Source organism: Pyrus communis, chromosome 9 (assembly GCF_041283825.1).
Source record: "Pyrus communis isolate YQ-2024b chromosome 9, ASM4128382v1, whole genome shotgun sequence".
NCBI classification, from domain to species: domain Eukaryota; kingdom Viridiplantae; phylum Streptophyta; class Magnoliopsida; order Rosales; family Rosaceae; genus Pyrus; species Pyrus communis.
In genome coordinates, this window is record NC_142573.1 from 22,437,436 (window position 1) to 22,451,900 (window position 14,465).

General features: G+C 36.5%; 1 protein-coding gene across 4 annotated transcripts; it reads left to right on the top strand.

Moving 5' to 3' along the window:
* Nucleotides 1–2,776: 2,776 nt before the first annotated feature.
* LOC137740358 (putative sugar phosphate/phosphate translocator At1g06470) lies at nucleotides 2,777–14,235 on the top strand. 4 transcript variants are annotated; one of them, XM_088700114.1, is made up of 13 exons: nucleotides 2,804–2,996; nucleotides 3,500–4,292; nucleotides 4,408–4,577; nucleotides 7,401–7,486; nucleotides 7,572–7,621; nucleotides 8,310–8,377; nucleotides 9,015–9,115; nucleotides 9,245–9,257; nucleotides 9,858–10,042; nucleotides 10,487–10,573; nucleotides 12,089–12,183; nucleotides 12,561–12,725; nucleotides 13,774–14,235. In XM_088700114.1, exons 2-12 carry the CDS (start codon nucleotides 3,766–3,768, stop codon nucleotides 12,679–12,681), a joined length of 1,503 nt encoding a protein of 500 aa, XP_088556240.1. In that variant the 5' UTR covers nucleotides 2,804–2,996; nucleotides 3,500–3,765; the 3' UTR covers nucleotides 12,682–12,725; nucleotides 13,774–14,235. The 4 variants fall into 4 exon arrangements, with proteins under 4 accessions (XP_088556242.1, XP_088556243.1, XP_088556240.1 ...); XM_088700115.1 differs by lacking the exon at nucleotides 2,804–2,996 and adding an exon at nucleotides 3,111–3,381; XM_088700116.1 differs by lacking the exon at nucleotides 9,245–9,257 and having other exon boundaries at nucleotides 2,777–2,996; nucleotides 9,015–9,119.
* Nucleotides 14,236–14,465: the final 230 nt, after the last annotated feature.

A 14,465-nucleotide genomic window follows, 5' to 3' on the forward strand; every position in this document is an offset into this window, starting at 1 on the left:
TCCCTTGCTCCCAAAGCCCATAACTTTAAGAGTAAACCTAAAGTTGCTAAAAATCCTTCCAACCTGACATGTGCTACCCAATGATGAAGCTTTTAAGGTGCAGAGAGGGGTGGCCGCCCCTCCTTTCGGCAGAAAAAAAAAGCCCAAAAATTTATATGATTATTGATATTGATTAATTGAATTGAATTTTGGTTTACTGAATATTTATATGCTTATTGGTATTGGTTAATTGAATTGTTGGTTTAATTAGTTATTAGTCATATAGTATATTCAACTCTAGGATTATGAGTCTAAGACTCTTTTTTTCCCCATTAGACAGTTACGTAATAGAACGATACTTTAAGAAACAGTGTTTAAATCCTCCTTCAAATATTCTGGGTGTAGTTCACAACAAAGTAAGGTCATTGAATTTAATGAAATTTTGGCTAATGTTCTTGTAAACCTTGAACATAGACGTCGAATGCTTGATTATCCACCTAATTATCGCGAAGTAATTCGTAAACACTATCTCCAAAATGCTTTTTGTTAACCTAAAGACCACACCATGCCAAGATATTACTATATAAAATGATTTGGTTGTTGCCATTTTTTTTAACCTTGCACTCTTTTAAGTTCGCACATCTCCCGACAATTTCTGCCTTCGCCAGTGGTGCTACCACTGTAAGGCGTCAGACCACTAGGTCCATTTGTGTTGTGCTCCCAAGAAGGTCGTGGAGAACTGTCACATCCTGGCCCAAGCCCCCACCACATCCCGGGCTTGACTCCACCGTAGCATGATATTGTCCGCTTTGGGCCCCGACCACACCCTCACAGTTTTGTTTGTGGGAACTTACACAAGAACTTTCCAGTGGGTCACCCATTATGGGATTGCTCTCGCGCGAACTCGCTTAACTTTGGAGTTCCTATAGAACTTGAAGCTAGTGAGCTTCCAAAAGACCTCATGCTAGGTAGAGATGAGAATATACATATAAGGCTTACAAGATCCACTCCCTTGGGTGATGTGGGATGTTACAACTGGCTTCGGGTTCCATATGAACTCCGAAGTTAAGCGAGTTCGCGCGAGAGCAATCCCAGGATGGGTGACCCACTGAGAAGTTCTCATGTGAGTTCCCAGAAAGCCTTGTGCTAGGTAGAGATGGGAATATACATATAAGGCTTACATGATCCACTCCCCTGGACGATGTGGGATGTTACAAGGACTATCATGCTTGCACATCTATCAATGAAAAAGATGTTTTTTCCATGCCCGACTCGTACATCATGATCTGGTTGTATCCGAAGTACGCGTCCATAAAGCTCAGTAAATTATGCCCCCACTGTAGAATCGACGAGCAAATCTATTCGAGGTAAATGATAAGGATCCTTGGGGCATGCCTTGTTTAACCTGCACGTGGGAGGTGTCTATGACTTTAAGACAATGAAAACAAAATGCCTTTCTTGATATCACATGCCAAATTATTCCTTACTCTTTTTTGTATACTCCTTTATTTGATGTAATTGAGTATTATCTAATTGATTAAATTTATACGGATATTATGAGTGTATTTCTTTATATTTTCTACACATTTTTGGTCTCATCCTCTCTCATACCACTCACTTAGGGTGTCGCACCCTGAACTCTCACTTGTTTTAGGGGGACAAGCTATTATCATTACGGGAAATGATTAACACACATCATTTTTAGTTTCTTGCACACTCTTGTTTAATTTGTTTGCTAATTCCGTTTAATTTATTCAAGCTAATGGTTATAAATAAATAAAAAATATGTAAGAAGCTACAAAAAGTGTGTGAAATAACTTCCTTATTATTATAATGATTGGTTTTACTTGGAATACACTTTACCTTCAATTTCGTACCAGACTTTGAATGCTAACATTTTCCCATCATATTTTCATTTGCAAGTTTGTTTTGCACCAACCCCAAATACCATCATACCTGTATACTGGTGAACTATTTCATTTTAATAACAACTCACAACATAAAAGCATGACATGTCAATACGAGATATCTCACTGTCTTTAACAAGAAAAAAAAAAAAACTAATTATGCACTCTGGCGATATTCTCTTCGTAAACAAGAAGTTTAATGTTTGAATTTCTTGGATAGAATTGATATTATTATATTAATTTACGCTAGAAAGCTTGAACTCGAGACTCATTAAATTGGAGGAAATGTCTTAACTATCAGAACAATCTACGACTACAAATTTGACGTGTTTTTCCTTTTACATATGGTTTAGTATTCTAATTGATAGAGTGTTGCGTTCTATATATATGCGTCATGAGTTTTTTTTGGTGATAATGATAATAATAAAAAGTTGGGTCAAAGACTCAAAATCATATCGGCGGGAATGCAGTGCACCAGTGACCAACCTGTATCTTAGAAATAAAGCAAATATTAATAAGGCTTCGAGTCTACGATCCACCAAATCCGAATATTTCAATTCATGCCTACCCAATAAAAAAAATAAAATAAAACCCTACCTAATAAAGCAAAATCCTACCAAAATATAAATTTCCAAGCTCAATATAAAAATCAAAATACTATACTTTCTTAGGATAATAAAATACCATATGATAACAAATTTATTTGTTTTAATTTAAATTAAAAACGCTTTTGAAATTTTTTTTTATTACATACGATAGAATAAGCTAAGCTTCGTAATCAAATTTAATAATTCTCGCTTATCAATGAAAATTGTAATACTAAATCGTAATATTTTTTTTCAGATTATGGGAAATATGAGTGCATCATGAGTGAGAAATATAATTGGGCAACTACATTTCCACCGTTTCATACCCCTCCGTTATTTGACAAAAAATTCCCTCCGACACCGCACACAATTTACGAACACCGTATACATATTAATCTCACATCAAATTTTAATTAAAACAAATTACCAAACAACTCCCAGATTGGATCCTTCTCTCCTCCTCCTCAGCTCTATACATCTCTCTCTCTCTCTCTCTCTCTGTGGCAAACACGCAAAATTTGAGGTCAGTTCAACGCTCTTCTGGCATTCAATTTCTAACTCTGACCTTTTATATTTTATTTGTATATTTCTGTGTAATCTGATGGAATTAAGCTAAAGATTGTGGCCTTGGAGTTTGTGGATCGTGCTTATAATCCGATGAGCTACTTTTTGTATCCATTTTTTTCATTCATTCATTCATTCGTGTTTCATTTGATCTCAATGCTTTAAGGAACAGACCCAAAGTTGGTTTTTTGGGTTTGGTACCTGCTCTCCAGCTGTAATGCTTTATTCACTTTATTTCATTGGGTTCAACACTGTTTGGTTGCTTAGAAATTCTATGATCCACCCAAACTTTTCTCGGGAAAACTTACAAGAGCTCGGCTAATCATTTACGTACTGAGTAGCGGGTTGTTTTCGGTTCTTTGTTTTCCTTCAGAATTTTCGTTCTTGCGGCTCGTTGATTTCAGTTTAGCTTATATTGGACAATTTTGGCTTTTTGTTGATGGAGTTTTTTTATCTGAATAGGAACTATTGGAGGAGTCTTCACATTCATCCAAGCATACCTGTTTGATTACTTTATGTTATTTGGTGGAAATTCTAGAGGAGGTTCGGAGGGGTCTTGAGTTTAGGCCAAGAAACTCGTTCTCAGAATGTTGTTTATGCGCTAGATAATATAGTGCGGTTCAGCTAGACAATGCTTTGGACTGCTTCTACGGAAACCTCATAGGCCATTTGGTAGATTGGATTGTGTTGGAGGGTATAGATGGATCTAATTTAGATCTTGATAGGAGATGGTAGAGAGTGATTTGACCACAAAAAAGGTCGGGTACACGGAAGCCAACTACGCTCAGAGTGGAAGCCACCCGTCAGGCCATCGCAGGGAGCCCTCATTCTCTCGCTGGTGCGATGAAGATGGGACAATGCATTTTGATCGTCTATTAGGAAATACGGATGCGACTGCAGAAGAAGAGTCTGACTTTGAATTGCCCAAGCTCCAACAGGGTGAGCTAGCACACAATATTTTAGATAAGGACAAATACCACAATACAAAATCTCAGAAGAGAAATATGCACTTGAACGGTGGTGATACCATGGATTCTGCTGCTAACCAGGTTGGTGCAAACGGAAACGAGGAGTATTTGCCCTTTGATATCGAGAATGGGTTTGCAAGGGAGGCAAATGGTGTAGATAGCTTTATTTCTCTGCATGACCATAAAGCATTACCACCCAATTCGGAGAACCCTATTACTCTTACAAATGTGTTGAAGACATTGTTCTTTGTACTTGTATGGTACACTTTCAGCCTGTTGCTGACCTTGTAAGTTACCTCTTGTCTCTGTTAATCATCAGATGTATATAGTTAATAAATATTCAAATTACTTACTGATGCAAAGTTATTTCCCATGGTTTTCAATGTTCTCTGGATTGTTTAGGTACAATAAAAGTCTGTTAGGAGATAATTTGGGGAAGTTCCCTGCTCCCTTTTTGATGAATACAGTTCATTTCACAATGCAAGCTGTTTTGTCAAAGGGAATCACATGGTTTTGGTCTAATAGATTCCAAACTGGTGTTGCTATGTCATGGAGAGATTACTTCGTGAAAGGTAAAGTCATATTTGTTTTGCTTTGTTATTCCAATTTGGTAAATTGAGTGAAGTTCTTTACTGAATAACCTAGTGCTTTCATCTTTTAATTCAGATGCTGGTTGGTTTGCAGTTTCCGTGTTTTTATTGTTTGTTAGGATCTATACTTTTTTTTTTTCCTCCTTCAAATAGGAGGATTTATGTGGATTAGTTTCCCCCCATATTCTTTTTCTCTTATCTTCTTTTGAAGATTCAAGTGGTATTTTGTTATGCAAAATGTAAAATTTATATGCTACCATCTATAACTCTAATAATTGTGGCCTGCAAAGAGAATGCAATGCATTTAATGATCTTTTGTAAAGCAACAATAGTTTTTTTTGTTTGAACTGTGCCATACACGCCATATTCATATCCAAAGGAGCATGTTCCTTGTGATTTTAGTCATTAGGAGCAAATAAGGAGTTTCAGCCAATGGGTTGGATTCTCAATTCGCGGAGAAAGGTTCTTTCCCAAGTCCTTGGAACTACATTTCTCAAGGTTATCTTAAATAGAATCTCTTTAAACTGCAATGCTGCCATCTACTCCTTGGCGTCCCATTCTTCACTTCGTGTTATTTCATGGAACCTTCAGTTTCGTAAAAAACTTGAATGATAGATAATTATTAGAATATGCAGACTTGTCCACTCTAAGTGATATTTCTTTCCATCCTAATTGAGTAGACTCAAGATCGTGGTGTTTCATCCTTCCTTTTCCTTTTCGTACTAATATTTCCATATTCAGTTGAGTTGGCCACCAATCAATTGGATTCTCCATTCGAGCCATTTGGCTTGGTTTGGAACACTGGTGTTCCAACTACGGTGCAAATTTTCTCATGTTGGTGGTTCATGGAAAGATAATAAAACACGTGACATGCTCCAGAAAATATGGCCCTTTCCATGTTTATTTACATGTGCGTGTTTTATAAAGAGGAGAGAGAGCAAGTATAGACCATTTATTTTGCATTGCTGATTTGGAATTGGCTGCTGGAGGTGGTTTGGTGTGAGTGTGACTGAGAAACTGAAATCTGGTGCTGTCAGAACACGGTCTGATTAATGTTGCTAATTAGGTGCTCGAATTGTGCACGTGCTATTTTGTCCCTTAGGTGGTGGTGCTTGGTTGGAACAGAACAAGATAATCTTCTATTGGAAGGAGGAAATGGGATCAATTTGGGAGAGAGACTATTTTCTTTTCTTTAGGATTTTCTGTCAAAACAAGAGAATCTTCCTTTAGTATATATTTTCCTTTTTTTTTTTTTTTGTTTTGGGGGGGGGGGGGGGGGGGGGGGGGGGGAGAGGGGGGGGGGGGGGGTGCGGTGTTTTCCAAAGGAGCAAGTGGTGAAGGATGCAGACTGCAGAGAGTTTAAGGACGCGTGTGAGTTAAGATAGTGACATGTACTCTCAAACCAACAAATGTAGATTTGTATAAGTTTTTAGAGGAATCTTAGACCTAGGTCATGAAGCATGTACATATTGCGGGTTCTCTCATAATCTGTGAAGCATCGACATGGGAACGAAAATGACACAACACAGGCCAGCATGATATATTCTTGAACAGAGTAGAGTAGAAGACAGTATGGAGACATGATCCAGGACACATCATACATATTTGTAAACATTTAGTGTGAAATATTTTTAATTCTGAACTCCCAATTTGAATCCCCCACAGGCTAAATTAGGCTCTCTTAACTTGATTTTATATCTTTTTTGCATTGAAAACTGCTTCTTATTTCTCTGTCTTTGTCAAGTTTCTGGGGTGTGTTCTTGTGGTCATTGGTTATTTCTTCTGTTTAGTTGTTTTTAATGAGCCTGTAGGTGCTACTATTTAGTTGGGTTTATTGGCCAAAATATTCAATGAGTCCATTTCTTATGACTGTTAAGAGTACCGGAATCTTATAAATGTCAAGTTGATTCTTTTAACTAGATGGATTACAAGATCTGAAAGATATCTTCAACTGTTCAACCTTTTGGAGGACTGTTTACTGTCTGAAATATGTACGCATGATCTGTAGATAATCTTCCTTCTCATTCTTAAATATACTTACCTTGCTGCTGTTTTCATAACAATCCTTAAATTATGTGCATTACGTCTAAATTTCCAGTCCATTTAACTACTATTGGTACTGCGATCACATAGCCAGTCATGCCATTTTTCTTCTTCTTGTGGAATCCTTGTTGTGAACCTGGGTTGTGTCCTCATGGCGACTCTATTGTACCGAATGACAGGATCAGAATAATTTTAAGAAACTTGAAATTATATGTAGTATATATAATATCAAAGATTAAAAGCATTCATGCTTTTGTACGGATAGAAACATATTTGTGTGTCCTATACCGTTGAATGTTGAGTTTCTACTTTCTATACAAGTAGAGAAGCGGGAAATTATTTTTTTATTGAATTTCAAATGCAGATGACTTGCTTTGCTTTTTCTGCTTCCCTGCTGGGACTGATTTTGCATTTTTTTTTCCTCGTTTAGAAACAGAGCTTTTGTTTATAATTGGACAAGTGCAGTATTAACAACTTTTACTTGCATCAGCTCGTTTATTATTTGTCGCAAATGACAATTATTATAAAGGAAATAGAGTTGCTAAAGATTACGTCAAAATCAGAGTTCTTTGCATGGCATTTAATTTTTCATAGACACTTTATCAAAAATTTGCCACACTTCCTTTAGTGCCTTATGTTAGTGTTTACAAAATATCCTTCTATTCTTATAAGTTTGTGGTCATATACTTGATACTTTATATGTTATTTAGTAAATTAACTTTTCTATCAACTAATGCTACAGATGGACTTTGCCTTTCACAGTTGTACCGACGGCTATTGGAACAGCAATGGATGTTAATCTAAGCAACGCATCCCTTGTTTTTATATCTGTCACATTTGCCACAATGGTTGGTTACTTTCTCTACACATCCACAACCTATCATTATTCAACTTTTATCAGTCAGCAACTGACTTCCCTTTCCACATCTGCAGTGTAAATCAGCTGCTCCTATATTTCTCCTTCTATTTGCTTTTGCTTTCAGGTAAATTTCTTGCCATTAGAGTTTTGTACCCAGATTCCTTAATCATGTGCATAAATATCCGTACCTGAATGCTATCCAGTCTTTGCTGTATGTAATCCAGTGCTTTTCTAGTATCCCTATTGGTGCTTGACTGATTCTTCTCCCTCATTTCTTATACTATAGTTATAAAATCTATTCTGGGTCAACATTAGTGTTGAACTGAACTATAAATTATATCATGCAAGTCACTGTGCCACACCCCAAGCCTCAAGACGTGACTAAAAAGAAAACTAAAATAAATACTCTCTTTTCTTGTTTATCATTTCCAGTTTCCATTTCTGAGATTTTGCATGCTTGAAGTCAATCGTTAGGTTAGGGCCCAAAATTTGTTTTTATGAACTTTATTTATTTTGACTGATAAATTGATAATGAACCCCTAAGATGAAGAAAGTTGGGTTCCACCATAACACCAAGCACATGCAAGGTCCCTTATTTTCCCGATTTGGGATTCATACTCTTAACGTAAGAACCTATGCGGCCTCTCAATCAAATATTACCTCAATTAAGTAGGAAATTTGAGAATGGGTGTTACAAATTGTTGTCTAGAAACCCTCTACGTTGGTGCTTATTGTTTGGTTTCCGCCACTTTCATTTTCTTTCTGATTGTGACTCTTGTCCTGCTGTGCACTGCAAATTCGCTGCTTCATAGATTGGAGTCACCAAGTGTTAGACTTTCAGGGATCATATTAATTATCTCCCTCGGAATACTATTAACAGGTAACAAGCTTTAGCATATAATTTATTTCAATATGCACATATTTTCTTTTCATTTTATAAATTTTATATTTCAATTCTCACGACTTTCCCTTCCTGCCCGTCTTTCTTGCTTCACATTTCATTTATCTCTATTTCATTCCCTCTCATCAATCTTTTCAACAATATTGGGTTTGCTTGAAAGAAAGTTGAACAGGACATTTTATACTTCTAATTTTAATGAACTTATCATTAGGCTTTTCCGCCATCTCTTTGTTAAACTAAATCTGTCCTAAAGTCTTGCTATTGTTGGATTTGGCCTATTTATGGAAATAACCAAGGTCCCTGTCAGGTTCCATTTATAATAAGATCTCTTTGTGATCACATTCGTGGAACTTATAGAAACTTTTTAAAAACTTATTGTTTGTTTTAGACTTTAGTGCAGATTGATCACTAAGTTTTTGAACATGTAAAGGTACTTTGAGATTTTAAGTATCTCAACTGAGACCTCAATTTAAACCCTTACCATTTTTGTTGATTTTTATGCCACTAGTTCTTGCTTTAATTAGGTTCTTACGAAAATTTCTCAGGTGTAACTTTTAATCATTTATGATTTCCGATGTTAATGTTTTCTTATCTTTCCATATTGAATAATGTGCAGTTGCAAAAGAGACAGAATTTGACTTTTGGGGATTCATTTTTGTCATGCTTGCTGCTGTAATGTCTGGCTTCCGTTGGTGCATGACACAAATTCTTTTGCAGGTTTGTTTTCTATGTGCTACTCGGTTTCAACCATTTTTCACTTTTAATAATTACTTGCTCTTACATGATTTTATTGGTTACTTTGTTATGCACAACGCTCGTGAACTTTTTCCCAAAATCGAAATAAAGAAAGAAGATTATGGTAAGTCTTATTTGATATTATTGCATTCTCAATATTTTTGCAGTGTTTCACTAATATACTTCACCTGTTGTCTTCAAAAGAGTTCTTGCACCTTGTATAGGGTCATCAGTTGCCACTATGGTGACATCATTACATGTAATATAAATAACATGTCAATGTGGCCAGTCCCTGCTAGAGTTACAACTTATTCAAGTAAATTGCCGTTGTTGCCAAGTGCAACAGTTTTCCGTTTTCTAATAATTTAAACAAATATTTTGATTTGTAAATTCTACAAGTTCTTTTGAAATAAGAGCATCAATGCATACTTGATGTCACCTCTTTGTAGCACAAAATTCATACTTGATTTAAAGCAGGTCCACCTTATTTTCCAATGATCTCACCCAAGTTGAGAGATTACCATTGGTGATTGGTTTGGACAAGATTTTGGCACTGGAATAGTTACAGTTATGTATGCAGTCAAGTTAGATGCAATTCGCACCAGGTTAATTCCTGGTGTCAATTTTATTTAGATGGGAGTATTTCTATAAGAATTGGGACATTATCTGACTATCTGCTCTTTGCATAACATACTTTAACAGTAATTCTGTTAAATTGCTCCAGGTTTGAGAAATCCGCTTACATTGATGAGCTATTTGACCCCAGTGATGGCAGTATTGACTGCCCTTCTCTCTCTTGCCTTTGATCCGTGGGACGAACTTAGAAAAAACAATTACTTCAACAATCCAGGGCATGTTGGTCGAAGTTGCTTGCTGATGCTTTTTGGTGGAACCCTTGCCTTTTTTATGGTAGGAGAATAGTGAAAACTTTTTCTTATTACAAAAATGTATTTTTTTTCCTCATGTTTGTATACTTAAGACTTTTGTTGTTGACTTTAAATTTGGGTAGTATGTGAGGGCTGAGGAGCTGCTTTAAGTTTAGCAGGATATGTGTTGACTAGTTCCTGGTTTAAGTTCTATTTTGATTTTAAACACCCAAGTATGTGTGTAATAAGGTCCTTGAATGGAGATCCTTTTTGTTTTTTTGTTAGTGGTTAGATTGGATATGGATGGCTGAGACACATAGGAGTTGAGATATACACTCAAATCATCTCTGCTATTTATATATAATTGAAGGGTTGAAGCAGAGGTGTTTTTACGATCTTATAAGAGAATATTTACATTCATTCATATATATACACTGTATAATCATCAAGCAGGGTTTAGGCTGACAAAGCTCTCCTTTTCCTGCAGGTATTAACAGAATTCATTCTTGTCTCCGTAACGAGTGCTGTCACAGTAACAATAGCAGGTGTTGTTAAGGAGGCTGTCACTATATTGGTATGTTCTGTTTTCTATGTTGGTCCCTTCTTCTAAATTTCTGGTTGTCTTACCTTTTGGACCTACTTGTCCTAAGCTGGACAATCTCATAGTTATATACTGTTTGTTTCTTCTAAGAATTACATGAGTACTGTTATATATAATGGCTCATCAGTGCTGTTAAGCAGATTCAAGTAACTGTTGTCTCTTGATTCTACTCTTGTGAATGCTAGAATGACTTCCTTTTAGAGTAGGGATTGATCACGAAGCATCATCTTATTGCAATATGTAGCATGTTATGCGCCTATCAATGTTGTAAATCTTGGTTGTTACCCTAATTGTCAAAAACAAACAAGATGTTGGACATGTAGAACCTTAGGAGTCTACTTTCCTGACTAGTGGTATACCCACTGCCTGAAAAAGTTGTCTTGCAAAAAAATAGTGAAACTTCTATTTATGTGTACTTGTAATGTACCCAAATGGTTTCATTGGCATTACAACCACATTCACTTGGACAAACAGAATCCTTTTCTTTTTTTTTTTCTTTTTTTTTTTTTTCCTTTTCTTTAATTATTCGCATTGTGTGAATATGTAGTCCTAACAAATTATTTAGACTAATTTCAGTTTTAGGTTGAGAAGTGTTTTGTCAATGTCTTTTCTGTAGAAGGTGAGATGCTTTCCATCCCTGCATGGATTCGTGCTAGTGGCTGCTAGTTACAGTTTACCTGTCTATGCATGTGAATTCTGTTGTTGTCGAACTGTCTGTATGCCTGAACAGTTTATATCAGAGGGAGAACTATATGCATGTATCACTATAGTTCTTTTTTACCTCAAATAACAGTTGATTGTCTGGCCTATCCTTTTGGAGATGAAGGAATAGTTGAGTTAACTTGAATGGTGTGGAACTGGGAGGCCAAGGCTTGGAATATGTTTGGACTCTATGGTTGATATCTAATCATTGATTTCTGCTTTCCTACCTGATTTGAAAAACAGTAAACTATCAAGTGGCAACAAACAAAAGACTTCCTCACGCCACTGATTGCGTGAAGAGAGGAGCAACTAAGCTGGTTGCATTAATAGTTTAATACGATAGTTTCATGTTTTAGAGCTTTATCTCTTAGATTTCATAAATTAATTAAGGAGTTGCATGAACTAGTTGCAGATTGCAGTGATGCCTGATTTAATTCCCACTTAGTTTACATTTTCTATGCGTAAACTTTACATTCATGATCTACTAGATCCTAGATCTATGCCATGGGAGAGTTTGCTAGATCCTAGATCTATATGCCATGGGAGAGTTTGCAAACAACCTGGTTGGCTCACATGCTAGATCTTTCTTTTATGCTTTGTACATGTTCTGATTTGAGTCTCTATGGATTTTAGTGGATAGAATCATAGAAGTTGAAAATTTATGTTAATCATTTTGCGTTCTTGTCTTCTTTTGATGCTGATCAGGTTTCCGTACTTGTCCATATATTTATCCTGGAGGCCAAAATTTTGTTTTGATTTCTGATCCTATCATTTTGTCATACTCAGGTTGCAGTCATTTACTTCCATGATGAATTTACCAGGTTGAAGGGAGCTGGACTCTTCATAATTATGCTTGGTGTTAGTTTATTCAACTGGTACAAGTAAGTACTCTTTCAGTTTGGGGAGAATCATTTGCTCTTTTGCTTATGTTGTAGCATGTTCAAAAGTGAAACAGTCATGAAAATTGTTATCATCCATTAGTCTGTTGAAAATATGTAGTGGGATACCTCCTACATTCAGTAATTGAATAAATACATAAAATTACAAGTGAGAATGAGTAACAATATAGGCAGGAGAGGCAAAGAAATTATGATAGGTAAATTTTGGTTTTGTCTATATATAGTTGGGGAGAAAAGGAGACGATAGGAAGTGTGTAGGGAAGTAGTTTCTGCTTGGATGGAAGTAGGATGAAGTAAAAGACAAGAATTTTTAAATACGTAAGTCTCACTCATGATTATTTATGCATGTTATCTTACAGATACGATAAGCTAAAGGCGCGTCATACAAGTGAAGATGACATGGAGGAACCAGTCACAACAAATGTTGCTGCAAAGTATGTTATTCTTGAGGAGACAGATGAGCAAGATGATGGCAGATGAAAGCTTTACCAAGTCCATGCATCTAAATTTGAAGGAAGCCAATTGTAAGTTCATGAACTTCTTCAATCATGTGAAATTTATGCTAATTGCTTGGGTTGCCAAGTCCATGCGCAATTCTGTCTTACTTTGGGATATATGTGTATCAAAGAAACTTGTCATTCTCAAATGTGGCTGGCTTGTCGTTACTCCTTTTACGTTTATGGATCTACCGCATTTAGATGAGGCCATTTGTATTTCTGTAGTTGTCTGCTTGTTGGTACCCTATTGGTGGTTATTATATCCAGAAGACTGTCTCAAGTGAAGGAGGTGCATCACAGAGTTTAATGGTTAGGAAATTATGGATAACCCCCTAGTTACAACCCCATCCATTGTTTACCCCCAGCTTTTGTTCTATTTATTTGCCGCCCCCTTAATTCATTTTGGTGTATAAGATCTTCATTCCAGCCGCAAAATCAACCAGCCCAGTATGATGAGTCTTCTTACTTGAAGCCCTTTTTTGTTGCACCCAGCCCTGTTATGAACGCCCAAATGAATAGGAGGTTGCAGGGCCAATGGTGGCTCACCAATCGCCGGAGTTTTGGGCTGCACTGGGCATGCAAGGGACACAGAAATGGGGCTGACGTTGTTTTAGATAATTAGAGAATTCCACAGTTACAGATTAGACATTTGTATTCAAACAATCACAAATCAAATAGTTACAGACCAAAATAATTGAAAATAAACATAGTTTCCCTTGCTTTTTCGCTTTTTCGTTGGATTTTCTATAACCTAGTGAAAAAAAAAAACCAGAGCAATGACTAGACATGGAGGCTTCAAGGTGAGAGAGTAGAGAAGGAATCTGGGTTTTGGGAGAGGAAGTGGGTGGAGGTGGATGCGGAGAGGGATTCCTGGTTCGAACTTCGAAGTTTTCCACTGTTGAAGCACATGTAGGGGGCGGGAAAAAGAAAAAAAAAAAAAAAAAAAAGAATAGTTTGTTGGGTGTAAGTAGAGAATAGTGGCTCTCTGTTAGCTGATGCACATTGTCGAATTCTCACGCAATCTCATTTGTACAATAGGCTACTCTGTTAACTTGACAGTACATCATTTACACAGGAAAACTTGATCTTCATGCATCTTGGTGAAGCTTTTGGCAAGAAGCATATTTGGCCGTTTCACTTTTCAGCATTTATCATGTTCATCTTTCTTCTTCAAGCTTTGCCCGAGAATCAACACGAGGCGAGATTCTGCAGCTGCTGCCAAAAATCAGAAGAACAGCTAAATATTTGCTTTTGGTATATACGGAATGTTGTTGGCTAGGAGTTAGGGTATGAGCGTCTCGATGTCAAATTCAATAATGCTCTATTTTTTTCCTGATTATTTTTGTTAAAAGAGGGTGGTGTTTGCAACCGCAAGCTACCCAGAGTTTTGTAATGCCATCATTCGCGATGGGCTGTGTCATTGCCCTTCATGTATATTAAAAATCGAGTTTTTTTCCCCTTTCTTTTTTATTTTTGTACTTGAATCACAATAAAATTTATTTCTCACAATAATATGAAATTATAAATTCTCTTTTCATCATGCAGAGTTGGAAAAACTTGACAATTTCTTCTAGTGATTTGTTGTGTGCAGCATTAGTGACTGCTGGGAAAATGGAGGATGGATGCGGGAGATGCATGACGACAATAGTTTTCGTTTTTAGTTTTCATTTTCTCTGCATCTCTCCCACCGTGCTCACTCTTCTACATCTCATATCTCTCGTATGTATTTCTCCTCCATCTCTAACACAAAAATGATAACTGAAAATC